General features: G+C 42.0%; 1 protein-coding gene across 3 annotated transcripts in view; it reads right to left on the bottom strand.

Annotated features, from left to right (window-relative positions):
* The window catches only part of mcu (mitochondrial calcium uniporter), a gene marked incomplete at its 5' end in the record, with an annotated part of 56611 nt that overhangs the window by 11925 nt on the left and 18694 nt on the right, over nucleotides 1-25992 (bottom strand). The window contains one exon of one of the 3 annotated variants that reach the window (XM_083897172.1): nucleotides 16553-16637. In XM_083897172.1, the coding sequence (XP_083753298.1) occupies nucleotides 16553-16637 (85 nt within the window). Of the gene's footprint in view, nucleotides 1-16552; nucleotides 16679-25992 lie in introns of all 3 variants that reach the window. The other 2 variants (XM_083897170.1, XM_083897171.1) reach the window with 2 other exon arrangements.

Genomic DNA, 25992 nt, shown 5'->3' with positions numbered 1-25992 from the left:
GAAGGCAGCTAAGAGGAGAGAATAGACAAGTCTCGGGTAGAGAACTCATCCTGCCACAATCCATGAGGTGGACGCAATTTTAAGCCTCCACATACACGGTGGAGGCGTAAAATTAAAGCGGACCTAGACCGGATGTTCCAATTAACGCTGTTTTTTTAGTGTGCATCTGCGTCATTACCTTGTTTTACGAAGCCCTGAAGTTTCGAAACAAACAGTTCAGCCATTGCTGAGAACGCTGTGTTTTATTGTAATCTCGGGCTCAGCGAGATCTCCCTTCTGGTTAAGTAAACAGAATTTCTCCTGAAGATCCTCCTGCTCCAGGCACTATTCCGGGCACATCCGATTGTGTACATTCAACCGCAGAAGAAGAAGGTCTGTTGTGGAGGTGTTTCACGAGCAACAGTGTCTTCTGACTCTGGGTCTGACAAACTCATAAAAGGGACTGCGGCGGGGAGTCGTGACAAAGCTATTTTTAAACATTGTAAAAACAATGTTTTGATAATGAGTAGCAGTGCATCCACCATTCCAGAGGGGGGAGCTGTGCTTCTGAGAGCTGGTGTGCTGATTATGTCACTTCCGGGTATTGGCCAATCACAAGACAGTTGGGAAGGCTCTACGCTGGCTGGCCAATCACAACACATTCTGTATTCTGGGTGTGAGATTTCAGTCTGAAACACCGAGGATGAGGAGATTGTCAGTAAGGAGAGATATCTATTGGCTCGTTTACAGCAACTAGGAGGTTTTTGACCATAAAAACAAGTTAATGTATGTAAGTAGACCTCCATAACTAACATATATGTGCAACAGGACCACTCTATGTGAGCTTCAAACACTTTGAATGCAGCGGGGCCAAGCATTTCCAAGCATCAGCCAATGAGAAAACTGTAGTTCAAACACTTACACGGTTTATACAGAGCTCTCAGACAAGGTTGCTCTTCTTTAGTGATGTTATGTCAGACACTGCTCTGCTAACCTCCAACAGGCAATGAACACTGTCAAGTAATAAGGGATGCACATGTATGAGTCTGCTGCAAGAGTTACAAAAAAAATAAAAATAGGGACAAATAAAAACATATTTCAGCACTTTCAAAAACCCATGATCCGCTAAGCTGATGTAAACAAGACAGTCACTATATAACTGAGCCAAACAAACAAGAAGTGTAACTGGATAAGCTTCCTGCCACACAGTGACAACAAGAGTGAACTTTTGGATTTCTAGCTTACAGAATTGTGATGTTGTGTCCAGACAATTTAGTGATTGTGCAGTAGAGCAATAGAAGACAATCTGTGTTGCTTCAGGCCTGTGGCACAGATATTCTTGCTTTTGCGCTCAGTGTTGTTGTTGTTGTTGTTGTTGTGACTTTCCAGGATGCAGGCTTATAGAAGAGCTGTGATCAAGGTCAGTCCATCAGGTCGCTACTCATTCATGATCTGGTGAAGACACTGGGTGCTGAAAAATCCTGTGGCATCCTTTTCTTTTACCCTTTTACACTTGTTGTGATGCTATTTCAAACACAATTTCAACTTTTCTAATGCAGAATGGAACATCACACATACATAAACTTATATTTTGACACCAAGATCATCAATATTTGATTATCCAGTCGCAATCGAGGTTAAAAAAACACACAAAGAATGGCTTTAAGTGGTTGCCACGTTGGAAAGCGGCCATATTGATTGTTTTGCATAGCTTTTTTGAAAAGGGGGACTGTGCACCAAAATATATGGACGCACAATTTGTAAGAAAGGAAATTATTACTGACGGAAAGTTCAAAGTAGAAAATGATGGCTTTTGATGTCAATTTGTTCACTGTTTTCTGATTTATGGACTCAATTCAACCTCCCACTTAGGGAAACTGGATAAAAAATTGCTGGCTCACATCTAATAAATTATACAGCGAGTATGTAAGGGGCATACTGTGTCAGTGCAGTATAGCTGATGTGTCCAGTTTTATATCTTGTTGTTGCATCATGTCACCTCCTCTCTCTCTCTCTCTCTCTCTCGCTTCCTCTGCTCTAGGGCGAGGTCCAGGTCCTGTCCACTCATCCTCTTGCAGTCTACACTTCCCCATCAGGAGATTGATAAAAAAGACAATACAGACAAAAGCACAAATTCACCTCGATAAGATGGATGCTCTGCAATTGCTTGAGTAGAAAGCGGATTTAAGTACAGTCGGTGTGTCTGTCGTCCCTGTCATTTCCTCTGCCTCAGAACAATCTTACGTAACAAAAAAAGGCTGCCATTTATCTCGTCTGTGTTCCTCGGGTTGCTGGTAAAGAAACCATTTAAAGATATGACATCTGCATTCACTTTCTTCAGCGGCACAGTATTAAGTAATCTCTGCTCACACAAGGAGAGGGACGCTGTGACAAAGCACAGCGTGCCCCGCGAAAGCCCATACCCATCTGATCTCTCCACTGCAATGCAGCGTTGATAGTGAAAGCAACTCTCCCCTGATTAGACAATGTCAAACATCACACCCCCCGGCCTGGTCACAGCAAGATATATACAAATCCCACTTTACGTGTCAGTAAATTGCCTTTCAAACAATGGCAATGCTTTGATTAATTGATGCTAGCTCATGGCATACTTAATCCATGGGATCTCAGCGGTGAACGAGTTCATTTCCACGACACGTGGGCTACTTCAGAAAGCACCAGGTGGAGCCGTCATACGCTCGCCACCACCGACACCGACGACCCCACCTCGCTCCACTCCATGGAACCAGCAACCCTGTAACCTGATGCATTATTAAACAGCAGTGCAGGCATTCACACACATGAGCATAAGGCAACCACAGTGAGTCCTCTAAAGATTTGACCCATCCGAGGAGAGGCATTTGCATTCTCCAACGTTCTTTAGGTCCCTTCTGAGACGAGAGAAGTGCAGCGTGAACTGTGTGAACTGTGTGCGTGTGTGTGTGCGGTCGGTCTGCAGACATGACCCTTTACTGATTGCTCACACACCAGATGGCACTCGCCGGCGCCGCCACTTGTATCAGGTGTTCATTCCAGTGCAGGTCACGCAATACTTCCCTCACCTGCTCCAGCAACTGGATGAAGGGAGTGAAGTTTTTTTTTTTTTTTCTTCTTCACTCCCTCAAGCCTTTTCACTTTTTTCACCCCCTTTCTTGAAAGCGATCTCGCTGATATTCACAGACGCAGAGCACGTCCAAAGAGAACCGTGGCGGCCAGCCCGCTGGCCCACTCTGGGACTTTTACAACATGGCCTGAGGGTTGCACTGGTCTGCACTGTGAACTGGTCAACTTGACTAGCATGGGTTGAACCCCAGGATGCATGCTAGAGGCACAAATCTGACGCTGGTCATAGTGTTAGCAGAAGAAGCAGATAGCAGACTTTCGACTTTCAAACTATTATCATTTAAAAATTCAGCATTGAAGCTAACTCTTAATGCTTTTTGGTTTATTTTTTCAAGTGTAGGATACCTGTTTTCTTGTGGGTTTATAATTTTTTTAATCCGTGGCCATATCATACAGGCCTAATACCCTAAACTAGAAGAGCGCAGACCTCCAACCAAGGCCCATACAACACTCTTCTGACACCAACATTAAATGTGTCCTTCCCTGCTCCATGCCACGCATTAGGTTTTGTGAAAAACCAGTTTTGTAGCTTTTTGGTAAATCTGCTCACAGGCAAACAAACAAACAAAAGACAAATATCTTTGGCAAAGAATAATAAGAGCTTGTTGACTTATTCAAAAAAGTGGTTAGGGACAATGTCAAATTTCCTCATTTTATCAACAAAGGTGATCCTGATATGAGAAAAGGTAAGGACCTGCAGCTCTTCTGCATCCCACACCAATACATTCTGCTGAATAATCCCAGCTCAAACTGGGATTATCCTCTTTTTTTCTTTCTTTCTTTTTCTTCCCACCACCAGCAGCAGATAGAAAGCCTTGCTGTCCTTCTTTCCGTGCCAACATTATTATCTGCTTCGAAAGAGAGCAGATCTACATTTAGCGCCCACATTTTCTGTTGATTCTGGACACATTAATTAATTAAAGTGGAACTTGGCGGATAAAACATACATTTTAAATTGAGAAATAAATTACCAGCTATTTGCTCTGCCCAAGCCAGAACAAATGACCAGTTTACTGCTTCACCTGCTGAAACTGCTTTGGGGAGCTTAAAAACAGCAATATTTCTCCCTGACGTTTGATGATTTATGCAGCAGAAAACAACTTTTTTTTTGAAGTAGATTTTGTGGCAACTCACAAAACTCTGGATAAAAAGGATCATGCTCATGTTCATGTTCAGAGCCCAGTACAAGGTCATCATCGGCATTTCATCTCATCTGTAACGCTGAAGGGCACAAGATGCTCCACTTTCTCCATTTTCTGCTTCGTGTCTTGCCAGACTCCCAAAATTCTGTTTCCAAAAGATGTTCCCAACAGAGGCACAAACTCTGCAAGTCGTTACTCATGACTGTAAACTGTAGAAAGATGAGTTATATATTCCAAAACTTCGGTTATAGTGATCGTTAAAAGTAATTCCTGGTTACTTCTACACATTGAAATCTGCTTTGCCAAATCCTTTCCATTTTATGACCGATGAAAGTTTACTTTTCTGCAAATGGCTGTCGAGAGGCACAATGGAGTTTTTTTGTTCTTCTTCAGTAGAGGAACTTTCCAATTAACTGTCAGCTGAGACAAAACATGCAGTAAGATTTAATAATGAAAATGTCGAATTTGAATTTCAAGGTAGCTGGATGACTGAATCTTGATTGCGTTGTTGTTGTTTATTGTTTCAGCTTTTAACGAGCAGTGAGGTGAAGTAAAACTTGTAGTATTGTTTGACTAATGGACCAAACACTGCTTTAATGTGCAGGTATTACAACTAAACACCTGGCCAGACTACAGAATGCAGGGGAGAGAGGAATATGAAATAAATAATGGGCTAAGCATAGATCTGTCTTCACCAGTTCAAAGCTGGAAAAAAACTAATTGCACAATAATAACAGCAAAATTTACACCATCCATTTTGATGTTGTCCCTCCGGATAAGCCTCGCTTTTTTTCTTCTCTCAGCACCTGGGACAAGGTTTTGTGGGAAAAATTACGATTAAGTTACAGCCTATAGGAACTGCATTATTACGTATCAAAAAACAACAACAAAGAGAACAAAAGTGACCCAATAGCTATACTAATTTTTATTCAGGGGCAGTTATTATGACACAGCATAAGTTTTTCTTACTTTAAGTCTGGAATAATAACACAAACTCTTAACTCGTAGCATCTGAGAACCATTAGACAGATTTGTGATACCTGTGCATTGTGAGTTGATTTAACAGTTGCTCCCATAAATGGTCAAACATCAGCTAGTCCAGTGTCGTACCAATATTCCCCTGATGCAGAGCTGAATGTTTGTTCCACTGTTCTCTCTGAGTGTGTGAGGTGACATTCAGAGCAACATACAATGTCTCCCAGACTGCGCCAAAGATGCAACTGTTATTTATGGAGCAGAGCCTGGGAATCTTCCTTCTGAAGGAACTTTGACAGTCCTCTCCCCACACACAACGTGACCTTCAGAGTATTTTTTCTTCTCCCTCTTTTCAGATTCTGGGTCAAATACACAGCAAGCTGGAAAAGAGACCGGGGTCTGCTATGCATTCAGGAGGCAGTGGGACGCCATGTCTTTGCATATTTCACACTAAGCTAGTGCCACGTCCCAATAACAAGCCAATTAGGTGTGATAAGCCACAACCTTAGAAACTTGGATTTTCATGTTGAATACTCTGTAGTGTAAATTAGCCTTTAGAGGATATCTCTCTCTGGACTGCAAAGGGGGCAAGGTCAGAGTTCAGCTCTGTTTCTGCAGCATTAAATCCAGCCTTTGAGCCACTGGTCCATGGAGAGACTCCAGAAAGTCTGGAAAACTGAAGGAACAACAGTGCAACTCGCTGCCCTCTTTGGTTGTGTCAGCAAGTCTGTCCCGAGTTTGACTTTGCTGCAGTCCACACGGACATTTGGCATGCTAAAACACCAGCGCTGGAAATGAATGCAACTCAGACAGACTGACAATGCTGAAAGACCTGCAGCACAACAACTCGCTCATACTGAACATAGCAACATACAGCTCTCTTCATAAAGATACCTGTTATAGCAAGACTGTTGGTCTACACCCTCAGCTCGTCTATGATTAGAATATTTTAGATCGAGCTGCAAGAAGACAGTGACACACACAATGTCAAGGGTGAATTCTTTCATTTCAGGCTCTTTTGTGTTGCCAGTTTCCACCGAGCCAGTTTCCTACAATCACTTCCATTTTCTAGCGCGGGTGCAGCCCAATATTCACCAGCTTCTCCTTTGCCATGAGAGTAAAGTGTTTTAGTGGGAGAGTATGATGTACATGGAGACTATGTGGCTGGCTGCACAAGCTAAATCCTGGAGGCATTTCGGTGACTATGTTTGCAAGGATAGCTGGTGGGGGGGGGGGGGGGGGGATTCACATAGGAATCACGATTCTAATCATCCATGGTTCTGAATCGATTCATAAACTTCAAAAATCACACAAAACACCAGTTTGTGTTATTTGTGTACAGTTTATTTTTGTAACTTCTGGGAGAAAAAGGCAGCTAGCCTAAGCTTTTATTTATACAAGTAATTTTTTTGTACAGCAAAGTAAGTTTTTATTTGTTTTGAAGGAATAAATGTTAACTTTTGTCATAAGTTTGCTGTCGTGTGATCACATTATCACATTGTCTTATACAAACTGTATTGTGTTGATGCCATCGTTTGCCTTAACGCACTATGCATTGTATCAATTTCTGAATCGAGAATCGATTTTGAGTCAAATTGTGACCTTAAGAATTGAATAAAATCCAATAGTGAGCCACCCAAAGATTCACATCCCTAATAGCTGGTATACTGTAAAAATAATCTAATATTTATCTGGAAAAGTATTCAGGTCATACTCTGAAAACATGAAATATCTGATATTGGTTCATACAATCTTGAGATCAATACTTATACTATCCTCTGCACAAATGTTGAAGACTATCGCGGTCCTGTGACCACAAGATTTTAGCTCGAGCGGCGCTTTCATAATAACAGTGAAATTTGGTACGTAAACTGAAGTATGGCTAAATGAAATCACATCAGCAGCTGGTGAGTCAAGAATGAATATAAATTCAGGGAATCAGTACAAATACCCAGCCCTGGTGAAAAAGCAATTTTTAATTGCATGAGGAAGGCACGTCTATGTCTTCAATCAGATTATTAACAGGATCATAAATAAGTAAACGCATAAAACGCATCATCTCCGCAGACCACTATGAACCTGCACTGTCACAGGTGACCTTTAAGGGAGCCGAGAGACAAAGGGTCCAACACAGAAATACAGAGTCTAACTTATGAGCTCCACTGACCGTCCACTTTAATAATAATAACAGCCCCATTAATGGAGGCATCTCTTCCACACAGTTATGAGACGGAGGTAATTGGATGAATAAACCGAGAGAGCCATTGTGACTGACTTATGGTAGCATGTTCTCTCAGTTAACCTTGAGGGGAGTCCCGACATCATTTTTTTGTGAGGATGCATAAATGAAGTTGTGCCACTCTAGGGACCAGGACCACGGCTCAGTGAGACAAAGTCACATCCATCCCTAACGGCCCTCGTTAGTATAAAATCATGTCAGTGTTGAAATGAATGAATGCAGAGTACTTTTTAAAGACTTTGGAGAAATACTGTGTTTGTAGAACAACGGCATGTCATCTTGTTTTGTCAGATTGTTAATAAGAACAAAAGCCTCACCTTAAAAAAGAAATGCACAGATCCTGCACTGTGTGGAAGAGTCAGGAGAAGCTTGCTCTCAAACAAACTTCAATACAGCTGTACAGAAAGCGGGGCATACTCTTTCATCGTGCCAACCTGCAGGGCCGGGGGGAGCGACAGTCACAGCAAGTCAAGTGAGCAGAGAGCCCAGCTTTCAGGTCTCATAGGGTTCTGCGCCGCAGCTTGCATTCACATGCCGCCGCGTTATGCGACAGTCGCGCTGCATCCGCGAGCTCTGCGGAGTCATGACAACCCCACCATCCTGACTCCAGGACCACACAATGCTGACAATGCTGAACAGGCTCAGCCGATACTAATTGTGGATCAGGCTGCACGGCTGATAATGACTTTGTTAAAAGACCGTCCCCCGTCCTCTAATCTCGCCTCCAGCTCCTCCTCTCATTTCTGCCCTTTAGTCGCCGCGCCAGTCAGCTTCAGTACTGCTCACACAATCACGACATCTTTGTCCTTATGCCCTCATTCCTCAAATCTTAATCCTCATCATCACTGTGCTGCTTTTTCTCTTTGATTCTAGTTTGAATGCAATTTGACTCTCATCTTTCTCGAGGGCCTCGTCTGCCACTCGATTCCCCGCGGTCGCTGTTCTTGTCCATTTCCCTCTCTCCCTCACTGCAGGAGTCATCCTGGATTTTGGTGAATGAGCTCAGGCAAGGGCACACAACATCGTTTTTCGCCGCGTTGCCTCCCACAGTGGACCGACCACAGCTGCTCCGCTTCCAAGATACGACTGGTTTTACGCAATCTTGAAGCAAAAGCTGCTTCTTTTGGTTAAAATATGTTAATAATGTGCATGTTAAATGAATCTCAAAGGGGCTACATAGCACGAATGAGAGGTTTAACAGCTTTGGTGTGATCACAGCACCTCCAGGCATCACCGCTGGTGAGCTGGATCACTAATGTTAACTTGGAATGCAAAAAGTCTTCGGACAAACAAATTCACTTTTCTTTTTTGTTTACAACTCATCCTTCAAAAAACATGACCTTTAATGACCTTTAATCCCACAGGAATAAGAAACCTGATTAATGACAACGCCGTGTGGAGGATGTGCTGATAATTAGCAAGAAAAATAAGGACAAAGTGATAAGGAAAAGCTAAGCATTATGATGTAAATCGACATCTAAAAATAGAATATGCTGCATTGATGCAATTGGACGGTGTGATTTTAATAATTAAGTGCATTAATCTGGATTATTTTTACTGCATAATATTCTTATAGATGGATTAGCTGTAGAGGTAAGTGCTTTAATCAGTTGCCGTCTTTGGATAACTGAAATTAAGACTTTGCAACTCTTGAGGTTTAATCACGTTGAGCATGAACATTTAAATCGAAATGTAAAATAAAGTTAACACTAAAGCTGTATTTAATGATTTTATATTAATGAGAGTGTTTCATCAGCACAGAATTGACAGGCATTAGTAGCTGAAGCGTCAGGTTGTTAGACGCCACATGCTGGTTGTATATCACTGCAATGTGACTCCATCATGACAAAAATCACAGATTCACGAGGGCAGCATCAACACAACTTTGTCCCCACAAGTAGTAAACCAATTGTCGATTTGTAAGACTTTAAGTCAGTCAAACCGCCCCGGCAGCCGTTTAACATACATTCCTGCTTTTGAACGTCGGGGCTTCTGAATGCAGAGCAGGTCACACAATCGATCAAGATTGACGACGTGTTTGTTCAAACTGAGACAGAAAATGTCAGTTCGTACACGGGGAGAAAAATTGCCATCGTAAAACACGTTTCGCGATCAATCACAGACAGAGTATATCTCAGATAACTATGGCGACTGAATATGATATACATACTATTAGCGGGGATTGTTATCTGATTGTAGGTGAACAGAAAACAGATTTTGAGTGTGTTTGAAGTGAAGCAATCCTCTTTATATCCCTACATTTACTGGTTAGCTTATCAATGTAATGTGATAATGGAAAAAAGACATAAACACACACAAACAGATAAAGGTGACAGGTTTTAAACCTCACTGAAGTGATCAATATCTGTGTGTCGTGATGCAGAATAATCAGTTTGATTTGAAGTGGAATCAGAATGTGTGTGATAGATAATAATAATAATACTAATAATAAAACATTTTATTTATAGACCCTCAAGGACGCTGATAACGCAATAAAACCTGAATACATTTGTAAATGCTTTGTTGATGTGGGAAAACATAGTAGTTCAATTAATGAGGAGTTAAGTTTATTTCTCCTTGCATTACTTTTTCTTTTCTTTTTTTTTTTTTTACCTTGCTCCACTCGGTGAAAACAATCATTCCTTTCCAACTTTAGTTTACCTTATCAACTCTGATAATCAGCTCCTGCTGGAGCCTTGGAAATAAACAGCACACGCCCTCACACACACACACAAAAGCCTTTTGACACAACACTGTCAGAACCTTTCCAAACTGAAGTTTTATGCTCCATCGCTAACCTTTCCGGAATTAGGAACTTGCACGTGAGGGTGTGTTTGCGTGTAATAGGGAATAGTTAAGGTACAGCAGAGACTAAAGGTCTTTATAATAAAGCATCTTTCCTCTGCCTTTTTTTTAATCTTATATATTCTTGTGCATTTAATGTAAAGCGACTTTGAGTTTGTGAAAATGTAAATATTATTATTATTTCTGGAACCATTATCGTGCATCATACTGTTATAATTGTGACTAAAAATACAGACGCAGACCTTCAGTGAGCAATTCGTCTTTGCATAATAGCAGTGAATACACACACAACACAATCACTGGATCACTTTGATATGGAAGAAAACATACAGATGTAATGATTATGTGTGAGGCAAGTTCTGGGGAAATAAGGAGTGACCTATTTTCAAAGCCGACTTCTTTTGCAATTGACACAGCAATATTGCTCAGTGTAAGGCCATCTGACTGAGAGAAATGTGATTTTCGACACAAATTGCGCTTCATGTCTCGCGCTCACACCTCACGGTTTCGAAATAAATGTTTGAAGCTTGAAATCCTGGTCGCAATAAAAGGAAACTAAAAATAAAATAAAAAATACTACTATGTTACATGACCCTAAAGAAGAAGCTGTTAGTTCAGAAATGATAAATATAAAACAGAGGATATCAACAGCATCTCCTAACTTTGTTGCCACAATTAAAAACAAGTTGAGTTATGGACAACAACACACGGCACAACCTCTTTGTGACTTGATGCCATAAAAGGAGAAGTGACGGAAATGTACACATGCAGAGAGAGACATGCACAGGAAACTGCTTCACAACAATACCGTTTGAGGGGGGGAAAGCGTGTTTGCTAATTCTGCTTGAGCAAAAACAAAAAGACATTTAAATACAGCAACTGGTTTCATGTTCTCTTCATAACATGCCTGCCTCCTTAAAGCAAACAGAAGCCTCTCTTCTCATAAATTGGCCATTTCCCAATGCTCACCTCCATGGCAGCCTTCTGCAAGTGGTTGTGCTTTCTTTTAAACTACAGCCACATGCCAGAAATGTGACAATGTGTGATTGCTCAGATCGGTGTAGATTACTGACAATAACCAACCAACAAAAATGGAGCAATATACACCGTGGACTGACCTAGCATTGTTATTTCTTTTTTTACTCGTCAATGTCTCAGGAAGAGGAAAGATTATTTTGACATCCAAGATTGGGAAAGACACGAGTCAAGAAACAGGTTCAAAGTGGACATCGAGTGTGATTTGCTCAAAACTTTTTGCGGCTCAAAGTTACAACACCAGATCCCCTGTCCTTTCCCTTACACTTAATGTTAAAGCGGACCTAGACCGGAAGTGCCAATTAACGCTGTTTTTTTTAGTGTGTATCTGCATCATTACCTTGTTTAAGAAGCCCTGAAGGTTCAAAACAAACAGTTCAGCCATTGCTGAGAACGCTGTGTTTTATTGTAATCTCGGGCTCAGCGAGATCTCTGAAAAAAACCTTCTGGTTACGTAAACAACGGTTCTCCTGAACAGCGGATCCTCCTGCTCCGGGCACTAGTCCAGGCACATCCGGTTGCGTGCATTGTACAGCAGAAGAAGAATAACGTCCGTTGTGTGGAGGTGTTTCATGAGCGACAGTGTCTTCTGACTCTGGGTCTGACTCCGGGTCATAAAAGTCATAAAAGAGACTGCGGCGGGGAGTCGTGACGAAACTATTTTTAAACATTGTTAAAACAATGTTTTGATAATGAGTAGCAGTGCATCCACCGTTCCAGAGGGGGGAGCTGGGCTTCTGAGAGCGGGTGTGCCTAATATGTCACTTCCGGGTATTGGCCAATCAGAAGACAGTAGGGAAAACACACTCTGTCTTGTGGGTGTGAGAGTTTAGTCTGAAATATCGCGACTGAGGACAGCATTAGAAGGGGGGATTTCTATCAGCTCGTTTACAGGAGGTTTTGGACCATAAAAACAAGTTAATGTATGTAAGTAGACGTCCATAACTAACATATATGTGCAACAGGACCACTCTATGTGAGCTTTAACCAGCTTCCATGACAAGTATACTTTTACTAGTTTTGTCTGACCAATCTCATCATCTTAAGTCCATCCAATAATGCATCCTATTCTCAAATACTATTACACATAAAGTAGCATGAACTGCATTTACTTCCAGTGAGGAACCAACGTGCCGTTTCATCCCCATTTACAGTAAATGTCTCTCTTCTCATGTATCAGTGTGACATCTGACAACATCTCCACATAGTCACAGCTCCCTTCTGTAGAAGCTGAGTCACAGATGGGTCGAGAGGTCCATGCATGGACGGCGACGCAGTATGTGTGTGTGTGTGATTGTGATTGTGTGTGTGTGTGTGTGTAGCTGTGACCCATCAGGCCTCGTGGGAAGCTGCAGCTAAACTGATGGATGCCAAAGAGCAACAGAGGGAGGAGGGAAGGGAGAGAAGTAGGAGCCAAGTGCCTGTACTGCAGCAATGCAGGGGCAAGGGAGAGAGATATCAATGAAATTAGAAAAAGAAAAAAAGTGCAAAATGAATCGATGCAGTGCACACATAGTCCGAAATTATAATGTTTAGAACAAGTCTATGCAACCTTATTTTAATTTCTTTCAGATATTCTGCTCAGTGTCACTGCTTTGCTGATGTTTACTCCTGGTTGTGAGAATATTATTCTCAACCTACGTAGCCGACAACAAGCCCTGGTGAAGCAAACACTCCCCGCTGAGTCTCCTCCCTCCCCTGCCCTCTGAACAAACAGCTCTCCCTCTGGAGGCTCTGTGGCAGAGAGTAGGACACTCGCAACGATCAACTGGCTGTTTCAGCCTCATGTAAACAAGGTCTTGCTAGGACAACCCAACCATGGCTGGTGTTCTTAACTTACAAGCAGCGACGGTACTGTGTATACATTCCCTCCGTCCTTCTTCCCCAACCTTCCTTCCCCCCAACGGCGTACCGAGAGGCTCGCTGCAGTGAAATGTAAACACAGTCCGAGGGGGAAGCCTCTGCTCATTTTTCATTGTACAACCACCCCCCACCCTGTGCAAACGCACGCCTGGCCTTCTCCATTTCATGTAGCCCAATGACACATAAAAAGGCACATGCAGCAACACAATCAAATCGCAAAGAACATACAATCGCTACGATGCACGGCACCAAAGAAATGCACACATCTAGGAGGAAGAGGAGATGAGCTAATGCACGGCAGAAGGACTGCAGGCACTCAAGGAACAAATATCCTGTTCTCATCATAAAATTTTCATCCCTAGCAAGCTTGTTGGGTAGCCAAGCGCATTTCCCGGTGAAAAATATACACACTTAACCTTGAGCTGATCTTTTTAACATAATGCATCTCTATTGGATTCTAGCTGGACTTTACTCACAGGAATACCAAGTGCAAAGACTTGTGGTTTGACAAACACAAGTTTGGGAGAGATGAAGGACAAAGTGGCAGAGATGAGAAGTGAAGAACTGCCAGATCTCACGACTGGTTGTTATGTTCCATCGGAAGGACACCAACGTGACACCATGTTCTGAGAATGTTGCGACTGCCTAGTGCTAATCTCCAAGACACACCATGTAGGAAACATTCACAAGTACACGTAAAGACACCGACTGGTGGACCTTTTACTTTATATACAGTCAGTAATGTGTTCCAATGCGTACCACCCCTAAAAATAGCAGCAATGATCGAGCAGCTGTTCCAGAACACTCAGTCAAAATCACATGATCACAACCATGTCAGCTGCTGCTGTAAAGGCCAAAAATGGACTAAGACATAAATGCATCCCGGGGATAATCCTGGGATAAGAATGTTACTTGTAAAGGTACCACAACTTCCATGTGAGCTATATAAATAATCTGTGTTACTCAGACTTGGAAATGGCGATGTTCTCCCAGAAAATATTCACATTTAAAAAGCTGAAACATCAGGAAGCTTGTTTTAATTCATGAGAAAAACACTTCGATTAACCGATTATCAAAATAGTTGAAGATTAAGTTAGTAATCGGTAAATAATCAATGAATCGAATAATCGCTGCAGTCCTTGTGAGCTGGAAAACAACAGACACGACCTCACGAATCTGTTGCAACGCAACACTGCAGGAAGACAAAGACAAAAGTCATTGTGATGTGATCCAAACACAGATGGCAACAGCGGATCAAAGTAATAACTGAGGAAGAAGTTGGTAAGGCTGTGATGTCACACTACTGAGCCCAGCAACAGACACATAAGTGACACAAATTCATCCTTAATTTTGTCTGACATCAAATTTCCATCTGAAAGCCCCCAGCACCCGACAAGTGAATCAAACACCTGCCAGTCAATTGAGTATATAATGATACTTTGTGAGACTCAGACAGCTGCGTGCCTGTTCGCTTGCATCTTACACACCTCTGGTGTTCATACAGATTGTGTAGTTGCTGCTGTTACATTTCAGCCTTGCCTTTGTCAAGTCGTCAAGTAAAAGCCTCATGCAGGCCGCGTGGCTGCACTAATCTGATAGCATGTGTGCCGAAATGATAAGCAAGACATTCCACAAGATGCGGTTTGTTTCCATGCACAATTAAATACTTGTAGCTCCACTATGCCTGCCTACTATACAAACACTAACTTATTGAATAGAGTGTGTCTGTCTGCTCTAGACAAGGTGGTGATGCAGTAAGACGTAAGGCGGATAGTTGTTAGCATTTTGTGAGCTATTTCCAGCATGAGCTCTAGAATATCCAATTCATTTTAGGTGGCAGAGAATAAACACGGTCTCCTCATCAGTTGAAAAAAAAAAAAGCATAATCCTGGATTTCACCATGTTTTTTCCCTCATGGACTTTTCTGTTATGGATCAGTTCGAAGACAGGGGATTGGAACTGCGTGGTGTACGCAGAGAGCGGCCAATTTCAGTCCAATGGTGCTTTTCCAATATACAATTGTAGCACAGCTTGAATCTTTTTTTTTGCTTTTCCATTAGGGATAGTTCCTGGTACTTTGTACTTTTATTAGTATCTGCTCTGACGAGTTTCCAAGCGAGCTGCAAGTGTCCTCACTGGAAGATTCACGAGTGTGGTGTCCGACACAAGGATCAAACTAAACAATGCTGTGCTGTAGATCAGTTAAAAACACTTAAAAATTCTGAAAATATGCATTTATCTACAACATTTAGCAAGGACATTTCTAAAATCTTAACATTTAACAGAGGAGCGGCGATTGTGAGCAAAATCACAACCCGTTCCGCGGCATTTTAGTTTAGTTCTGAACGAATCTTTCTACTGAACTGATTCTAATGACTAAGTACACAGAAATGAACTGCTGTTTGGTGTTTGAGCCGTGCCGTGCCGAGCCATGGTACAACTGTATAGTGGAAAAGTGCCACAAATTAACACACAGTAGTAATTTGACTCCCAAACGCATTATATGGGTTTGTTAGTCCCACTTTGAGAAATTTGATATAGTACAAGTAGACTAATAATATGGAATTTAGAAAACTTATTATGCAACAACAGTTGTGGTGAAATGACTTCGGTATATGTTTTTGATAGGTTTTCTTTCACACCAAAGCTTGGTTTTTAGGACATAACATTGCATTTGCAAAAAAATATCTGCGATTACAATTAAAATACATATTTGTCAACGCGCCAACACACAGGCTTTATTAAGCTTGAGCAGGGAACAGGCTTCATATGGCAGTGCACACCGCTCCATGTAAACGGCACTAAATCAAGGCAGCGGCGGCCGTGGTGGGGAGGTTACCATTGAACAGTGGGCTTCATGAATACATTTGAATAGATTTTGCCTTGTAATGGCTTTATCAGAACACTGGCCTCCAGTGACCTCATCAACCTTCAAAGCATTCTCTTGCATATTAATAACTGGTAAAACTGAGAACAATAGAAACAACAGACCAGTCCTATTCAAAACAGGAAGTGGCAGAGGGATTATTGAGATTTGGATGACAGGTGGTTGTTAGTCAACATCATTCCAAAAACGCATCTAAGCTGCCAACGGAAAATGTTGTGCATTGAATGTGTTTTTTTTTTTTATCACTGATTTATTAAATCGGCACGTTATAAAATAACAAGGAATTAATTCATGATTGTTCCTCTAAAAGTGTTGGGTAAAGCTGGCAGGTTCTTAGAGATTACAATTGTGCAGGTACACCGAGTGCCAACAATGAATTAGAACAATATCCATTTGATAACTGAAACAATTTCAAATTATACATACACACGTCCGACGTACAAACACAGAAATCAACGTAGAACAATCAGACGAGATTTATTATTTCAACTTCCTGTCAGATACACAAACACTAACCTGTGGAGACAGGGCAGTGGGAGGTTGGGTGAAGAGTGTGCAGTGGGCTGCTGACCGTAGGCCATGTGCTCTCCTGACAGTCTGACGGGTGAAAGGAGCAGACAGTACGTCCTGCTGAGGAGGAGAAGACACAAACAGAAAAAATGTCAAGTTGGGCAACATCGTCTTTAGATCAAGTAGCAAAGGCTAATTACTCCCTTTAGGGGACGCCACAGCGGATCCCTATGCAAAATTGTTCTGCAAACCTCACGTGATTTGCAGAACAGCCACCATCAAAACCATCAGTACAACAGCAAGACATGAAAGTGGTCATTGTGTTTTATCTTCTATTTGCATCCTCTGCACTGCAATGCAAACGTTGCCGTGTGGTCATAGCTGTGTCTGTAGTGTGTGGATTTCCTGTGTGCTCTGGGGGAAACGAGGGAGGAAGTCTCTGCTGCTGCTGCTGTCAATCGCAGATGAAAGAGCTGCAGAGGCTCCACACCTAAAGCAAGATTTAGCTGTGAATTATTTTTTCCCCATTATCCACTACTGCACTTTCTCTTGCGAACTGATTGTTGAGGGTAAAGTGACAAAAGTGTGTGTATGTGTGTGTGTGTGTGTGCAGCCACAGGACACTGGAATGACTAAAATACTTTCACCTTTAAAGTCAGCGCAGGCAGGCACTCAGATGTTCTCTGCCTACCAGCACTGCGGAAAGATTAGATGGAGACAAAGTGGGATGGATAATTATAAACACTGCGTGTACCTTGACTGAACAACAACCAGAGTATCGCGCTAACTATTCATATTGGGGCCAAGTATGTGGACTTGTTTAGCTTCAGGGGGGGAATCTGATCAAAGACAATGTAACCATACAAGATCTGTATTTACAAACCTACGGTCAGCAGTCTATAAAATTGACTTTAGAGGTGAGGTGTGAGGATGACATTTTTTCAAAACTCTTCTCCTTCACCAGCACATTTAAGAGTCAACAGTGACAAATGAAAACAGTCATAGTGCTTTTCCACTACACAGTTGAAGCTCGGCTCAGCTCTACTCTACTCCGTTTGGTACAGTAGTACTTCCTCAACGTGGGCTGTGTCGTCATAGCACGGCTGCACGAAGCTGCCGTGATGACACACACGCAATCTAGTGACAACGGGCAAAGAAAGCTGTTGTTTTTTTCGGTGGACTGAATCATTGCAATCAGTTAATTAAAAAGAGTAGTTCAGTACTTCCTGCATGACCGGAGCACAAACTCTGTCTGACACAGTCACTGAACTGAAATACGGCTGACGGGGTTGTGGTTCGGCTCACGATTGCCGGATCTGAGCAGTGTTGTAATCTGCTTTGTACTATTTATCTGTTTTGTTTGTTTTATACTTGTCTGTTTTTATACCTACCTGTCAAGAGCTGCTGGACAATGTGAATTCCCCCCATGGAGGATTAATGAAGAGTTTATCTCTAATTAACTGAACACTTTCACATTTTATGTCCAGAGAAGATTGAACATGACGCTACAGCTAGTGGTTGGTAAACTTAACTGGCAGGAGGAGCTGCTGCCTCTGTACAAAGGTGACCACATCCACCCACTACAACTAAGTGAGTCATCAACATGTTAAAACCTGAATATGAAAATGCCACATTGTTTGATAGAGGGCAATGGACTGCACTACTTCATGGTTCAGTGCAGTCAGTGGTTTCCCAGGAACCTTCTGCCAATGTCATTCCAAGGTAGTAGTTTCATTGAGAATAAACTCTTAAAGCCAATGTGTTTTTATTGGCAACGATAAATGAAGATATGCTGCATCTTTACATTGTGCTAAATGCATACCTCACCCATTGAGTGGGCACACTTACAGTAGGACAACTGTCGTGACAACCTGTATAAAGGTCTAGTGCATAACATTCAGCGGAGTTTATTGGCATACATTGAATATACTACCCATAAGTATGTTTGGATAGTGTATAAAGGTTTTAAAATAAAAATAAAAACTTGGTTTTCATAGCCTTATAATGACCTTTTAAATATGTGCTTCAAGCAAGGGTCTTGCTTGATGGAGGCCGTCATCTTGCACATCAGCCTTAATGGAAGCTTCCGAAAGAACATGCTTACTATGCAAATGTAGAAGAACAACATTCTTTCTGGTATGCGTTCCTCGACGTGCTTGGAAAAGGGAAGGGTTATGGGAGGACTCCCCAGTTTGTTATAATCTGCAGTCATTAGCTGTCACTAATTCTTACACGCTGGGCCTTCAAATATAAAATATTTAAACATTTCAGAGTCACCAGTTCAGCACATCTGTGTTTTCAGACCCATGTGGGCATGAAGAGAGAGGCTCCATGTAGCTGGTGGATCACAGCTGTGACACAACAGATCTAACCACAACTGAGCCACCGTGCTGCTACCGAATGTAGGCTTTGCATAATCGATACCAATAAACACAACAGTCCATAATAAGACGGCCAGCGTGAGAAGCTGTAATTCTTTAACGATTCTGCCGAGTATTTTCTGCTATCAGGATTCTGATCTATGAAGAGGTGTCAGCTTACCTTTTTCCTCAGCATGTTGTTTCACACACAATTAACTTTCCTTTAATGATTTTCAGCTTTGGTTAATCACATCACAAGCGAGGATATGGCTTGGATCATGGCAATTTGAGTTGTTGCCAGTAGAAACACATAGGCATATATCTTTCTACAAGAATCAGTTGATAAATGTGAAATCTTTACTTTTCAGTATGCACACCGAGGACCAAAAAGGCTCAAGGGTTAGCGATGGTGCAGAGCTGCAATTATAACCAACACTTGTGACCTTTTTTTTTTTTTTTTTACTCCACTGTTTCTGCAAATGCAAACACAGAAAGGGAACACGAAGGACAGTTACTTTCAAAAGAAGTACACGTTTGCAGACTTATTCTGACACTGTCTTTTCACAACAAACTGGAGCAGACTATTATAACCACACGGGGTCCAATTTGAGCAGCTGGACACTCGTAGTCCTACAAAAGAACAAGCAATGAAGCTCTGGAAGACTTTCAAACACTGTGTACTCAGATAGGCAATGGACCTTGGTACTCAGATAATATGACGCAGTACAAATATGCCTTGCTTCTTATCAATGACAAGTCAGACATGCATGGACACATATAAGGGTTCCGTCTGCGTTCAAGACTGCGGCGACTACAAACCGTGCCAATGAACGGCCAAGAGGATCTGAATCCTCTGATCTGTTACTGTGGAGGAGGAACAGCATGCATGGGATTGTTGACAGTGTGAAGTGGGATATTTACTGAAGCTAAGCCAAGTAACCGAACTGACTCATTTTCATTCTGACAATTAATTCAAAATGCAGCAAAACAGTTACAGAAAATGGTATTATGGGTCAATAAGTAGTATAAAAAACGGGTAAGAAATCGCATACGGATATCTACTAACACATGACTTCTACAGTAGAATACTAACCAAAAATAGACTCGTGAAGCAATGAAGTGTCCTCTGTTTGAGTGAGGACAGGTGAGCCCAGCCTTTACCCTCCAGACACACAAAGTGGTGTGTCATTTAAAATTTGAATTAACATATCCCACCATGTGTGGCACCTTATTTGTTTCTTAAGGAAGTGGCTCTGATCTCTTTGCTGCACCAGGCCTGAGGTCCACTGAGGGGAGGATCCTTCTCTTTCGGTTGATTAGATTGCCACAAGGAAAAGACAGCTGCTCTCTGTAGATACTGCAATACTGGAGTACGACCATACAGAACACACACACATACACACAAAGTACACTACTTTATTATCCTGACACAAATGGCCACAGTTGGTTAAGTCCCCGACTAAAAACACCTTTTCTGTTGGTTTAAACAAAAAAAAGCAACAAAGAGGTGATAAGATGTGTCTGCTGCCAATGCAAGAGCAATGCAAGTAAGTCAATCTTTGGATGTTGTCACCAAGCCTGCAGCAAAGTACATCTTCAAGCATACACTGCACAGCCTAGAGTGAGACATGTAATTCTGAATAGCTCATATCAGAGTTGGGGGATGAATTGTTAACAGCTATTAGCTCCAAAGTCTTTATGACACGATTAATAGTTATTATAAAAGTATACAGTACAGCAATATTGTGACAACATTAACCATTGTAAGATGGTTACAATGGTTACAACTTCCTAAAAAAAAAAAGGAAGTCTAAGAGGATACAATGCTGTATGAGAAGACCACAAACTCAAAAGTGAATGCATTTCAGGCTGATTATCACTTTTAACTGCTATTGTCAGTTGCTGTCTGAAATATTTAAAAATGTAAAATTATAAAGTAAACCTAGTCGATTGCCAAAATAGGAATAATCATTTTGTTACTGTTTGATATCAAATGAAGATCCAGACAGAGCGAGGAAATGTAGCAGATACAAGCCTCCATTTCTACTTTAACCTTCCCCTGATGATGGTTTGTACAGTAAAACTGATTTGAAATGTGCACAGCTGCTTCAGAATAGACTCAATGGCTTTTTTTTTCCCAAGATGATATTGCGTGCATCAAAGGTTCAGTCACGTTATATGTGACACATTCGGGGGGACTCGCAGAAAAGTGTTTCATATTCCTCATCACAGTGAGAAAATAAATAACCAGTGGTCTGTCATGTATTGATTTACTAGCTGACTTATAGCAGGGTGTACTATGAGCTCACTGCTGCTCTCGCACCAACCTAACTCGCATCACAGACGCATCAAAACCGTGCCTGGTGCACAGCTTGCAGTGTTATCAGGTAAATCCAATCACACCGGCACTTCATCTACCGTGCGCCATGTGTCGGTACTCTGCCGTGTTTGCCGCCCGAGTGTATACTGTATTGTTTTACATTAACTCTAGGCCAGACACCAGCGTTCCGTCACCTCTGCACATTTTCTGATGCCTGAACCGACGCAGTCCTCAGCTTTAATTACAGGAAACGACTCATCAGCAAAAAAACGCCAGAGGACTCAGATGTCTCTTTATGCAAGACATCTCACAGCATAGATTGGCTAATGTTTTATCTTAGATGTCACAGATGCTAAGTTAAGTGGACCGCTGTGTAAGATTGTGCAACTGAATAGGCCTCTGGGTGTGCTCTGCAACGGTGGCATCAGACTGTGTGTTTTCAGCACATCTACTCATGAGCTTATTATCCCCGATTTGATTATGAAAACAGTTCCCAACACGGAAACATTAATGTAATGTCTAGTTAGTCGAGGCTATTATTGACAAGTTTGCTGATTAAGTCACAGTCGGGTAAAAGTCCAACAAATAAACATAGACTCAAATCTTAATACCTGACAGATCAAGAGCGAGGGAATATCAAACACCTCATAACCTGCACAATAAATGACTAGGAGTTCAATCATCCAAAGATAAAACCTGCTTTATCAGGAGTGTAAGTACAACGGAAATCACTATGTGCATAAGCCAAGAAAACTAATTCAAAATTTCTCCCTCATATCATATTTCAAACTTGACAACTAAATCATCTTGGACAGAAATTGCTCCATTATACCTATAGCATACATAGGGTGTTAGTAATAAATAAAACAAAATTAATAAATAGAACTATATCATTCTGATTCTTCAGCAAGGGTTTAACAATCACCTCAGGCTGCATCCATACAAATGAGTTTTTATCTGAAAACCATTTACAGATAATAATAATTAAAAAAAGGTCTTGCAGTTGTCTCCCTGAAGCCAATCCTGAAGTTACAATATAATGAATATCCACTAGGGGGTGACTGCTGGTTGCAGAAATAACTGTTTGAATGAAAGTCCATGGGAAAATGAGCCCATTTCCCACTTAATTTATAATGTCAGCTAACATTTTCTGTCGGAGTCAATGGTCTCAATCGTTGCTGGTGTCGTCCAACAGGAGACTAGTTGCAAATGATGGAAAACGTCAACATGGCCCTGGCCAAATTGTTTGGATTCTTATTGGTGATGACATGAGCAGCTCTCACCACTTAGGTAAAACTGAATGTAACTGATGGTGTTTTTTCATTTGCAGCTGATAGTAGAGTGGCAAATGAAATGAACCAACCATCAGCAAATGTGGGTAACCAAAGCTCTCCATTTCTGCACGTCCAGTCTAGTGAGAGAAGTGACATGACGGAGGTGCCCAGTGGATTTGGAAGCTGCTGAGTAATAATTGCGGACAAATTTGAGCCATTTGAGCGCTTTAACTACAACAGCAGATGGTAAATGGAGGGCATCCTGCTGAGAGTGAGGAGCAGGCGTACGTCACATCATCTTGTCCTCACATACTGGATGTTCAAACGTACGAGCTATTTAATATTGCATGTCCATATCGAGTCCATTGTCTACATTCTCTCTGTGCACTTTATGTGAGGTGCCGTTGTCCGTGGGGACTGTAAAAATATGAGGGCAGCAAAACTGCACCTTCGGAAGGATTTGCACCAAAGTCAGTGAGCGACACTTAAAACTTTAGTTATTCACATTATGATCTGGCCATTTCTCACAATCCCCTAATCTTCCGCTCTCAGCTCTTCTTCCTGCTTTGCTCCGTCACCCTCTCTGTATTTGCAGTGAGGGGTAAGAGTAGGCGAACATGGGGAAGCTGCAGGCATTCACTGACCACCAATAGAATGGATGATGTGTAAAATGAAATTTCCAACACATTAGGCACATTCTAGTACTCAGTGCCTGCACATGCAGGACACAGAGGGGGGGTGGGCGGCTGCTGCCCTAATGATAATCATCTATTCTTAAGAAGAAGTGATCTAATTGCAGGGGAATCCCTGACAGACCTGAAAAGATAGAATCTCAGACAGCGAAAGAATAACCCATTCAGGTAGAGGCAGCATGAAGGATTCACACTAATCACATCATGGACCCAGTCACATTCCCAGTGAACCCAACGATCAGCTTCCTTTTAAGGACACGTCTTCATTGGATTGTGTGTGCACGTGTGGTTTGCTGCAGGGCTGGACAAAGAAATTACATGAGCCATGCAGCCAAGCAGTGACAAACCAATTTAAGGCAGACAAAGCGAGAGAGGGTTGCACGGTCAGTTTCCGCCGTGATCATTAATCACCTGGGAAAGGTGGACGCCCACCCGTGCACGAATGTGACGCATACTGGCACTATACTATACTATTTATTGTTTGCTCGTGTGGGATGCACACAAATCGGGTCACGAAGGAGGCGCGAGCAGAGAGTGGGGCTGACAGCTGAGCATCTGCCGCTGCAGCAGAGAGGAATAGGTGGGCCGAAAACCGCCTTCATTTATAATGGAATATAGCAACAATGCAGATCCATCCCCAAGCGACTCAGGGACTGCAAGAGCCGGGTTATGGGCCCCCCCAAAAAAGTCCTACATTCATCACCACACAGCTATTTTTCTGATTTATCGGCCCAGGTGTTACCCAAATAAAGGTTAGCAGGGCAGAAAAAGCAACCCCATAACAGTGCTGCTGTTGTTGGTAATCAGGAAAGCACTGGGATGTCACAACAAACGCTGCCGACTTTATTGCACTTTGAAAGCCATTGCTTTTCCATCCAGCCATTGAGGGGGTAAGACCCTGTAAACAAGCATGAATTGAATATGAAGAAGAAGAAAAAAGAAGGATACAAATGATACTGAAACAACCGGCGGGGTAATGAATACACCAGATTTTATAAGGAATGTCCCTTTTGCTTTGCGTCATACAAGAGACAGACACCCTCCAAGGAGACGGAGATGATGATCAGCGGCACTGTGGAGAGTATGAGCGTGGGTGTGAGGGAGAGGAAACTCAAGCATGTGAGAGAAAGAGAGAGTGAACACGCGTCAGAGAAGAGATGAAGGACTTGGCCTCTGCATGAGTGCGATGACTACAAAGCAATCATTGTTTGCGTCAGTGAATAGTAAGGACCATTTACTAAAGCAAAAAAAAGTTACATGAATAGCCATATTAATTTACTGTGCTACAGCTAAATGTTGCTTTTATTCTGTAAAATATGGCTTACAATCAGTACGGGCAGATTCCCAAACGAAGTAACCCAAAACTGCAGATCTGTTCCCGACTGTTTGAAAGTAAAAATGACTCGAACAGTGCCAGGTATGGTTGGTTCACCATCGCAAAGAAGCAAAAGGTAACACATGAATCGCTTGGCTGCATGATTAATACTCAATCTATTCTCAAGCTGGACCAATTGGAACAGATGACCATCAGTGACAGGTACTCCAGCTTGAGCGCATTACTTGGGCCAAAACAAATGAGTCATAAATCACACATATTAAGAAAAGTCCTAAAATATATATATATATTAATGCTCAAATCACATACTGTTCCTCAATTCTTCAAGGATATTGCCAGATTGCATATTGGTAACTGCGAGGATAAATAAAAGGAAAATGATGAAAGAAAGGAAAAGCTCTGGCAGAAAAATATGATGTTGAATTCAGGAGTTCGCTGTAGGGCGACTCGAATTGGTTATTGGTCTTTGGTTAAGTTGAAGACGTCTCATCTAAGAGGCTTCTTCAGTTCAGACTAAGTGGTGGACAAATCTAGATATTAAAGTCCCTGTACGGTGGACACCCGTCTTGAGAGTCGTTATGTCGAACAAAGCAGGTTGGCCACTTCTGACCGAGTTTCAGGTTGTTAGTTTCACTTGGTTCAAGATGTGAATGTGGGTTGTTATGGTCACCTGAGAGGGACATGGTACATTTCCACGCACAGTTAAGTCCAGCTGTGGTTGTAGCTCCACTACAACATTCAGTTGGATTACTGTCCTTGGCCCAGTATACAAGCACTGGTGGGGAATCGATTTATTGAATGAAGCGTGTCCACCTTTGCTAAGCTATGGGGGCAAAACACCCCTGTTCAGCTTGTTAGTATTAGGCCATCTCTGGTTTAATTTGCATGCATGTCAAGCTCCTTTCAGCCTCACCCCCACTTGGTTTCTTCTTTCAGTCCCTTGCTTAGGAGATTAGCACATGTTTCAGGATTTTTAAAGTCTTTTTAACTGATCTACAGTTCGGTTAGATTCTTGTGTCGGACTCTTCTAATGATGACGCTGTCTGCCAGTCAGTGGCCGGCAGTCCAGCCTGTTAATGTGACATTTTACTTTCAGCTCAGCTCGCTTGGAACCAGGTACCAAAAAAAGCACCACGGTCTACTGCTGAAAAAATATGGGTACATGGATGATGGGTGTCTGCACACAGTGTCTCCTCAGGTTGAAGTCCAAAGGAAAAAAAAAATTTTTATTCAGATTCTGTCTGTAGACCAGCATGACATTCACAGTGCAGCTCAGCAGTGACGACAAGTTAAGCCTGTAGCGTGACTCTAGCCAAAAACATCAATCAAAGTTTTATGGGCCTGTCATTTGTCTCTGTTGAAATGGAATCTTGCACCAAATAGAGTAAGCCGTTTTGTCTAAGGATGACTTTCTATGTATATGATACTGCCACTGAATATTACAGGTACATA

The sequence above is a fragment of the Microchirus variegatus genome (assembly GCF_963457635.1).
Source record: "Microchirus variegatus genome assembly, chromosome: 11".
NCBI lineage: Eukaryota > Metazoa > Chordata > Actinopteri > Pleuronectiformes > Soleidae > Microchirus > Microchirus variegatus.
The sequence above is the reverse complement of the archived record's forward strand: the minus strand, read 5'-3'. Positions and strand labels throughout refer to the sequence as shown.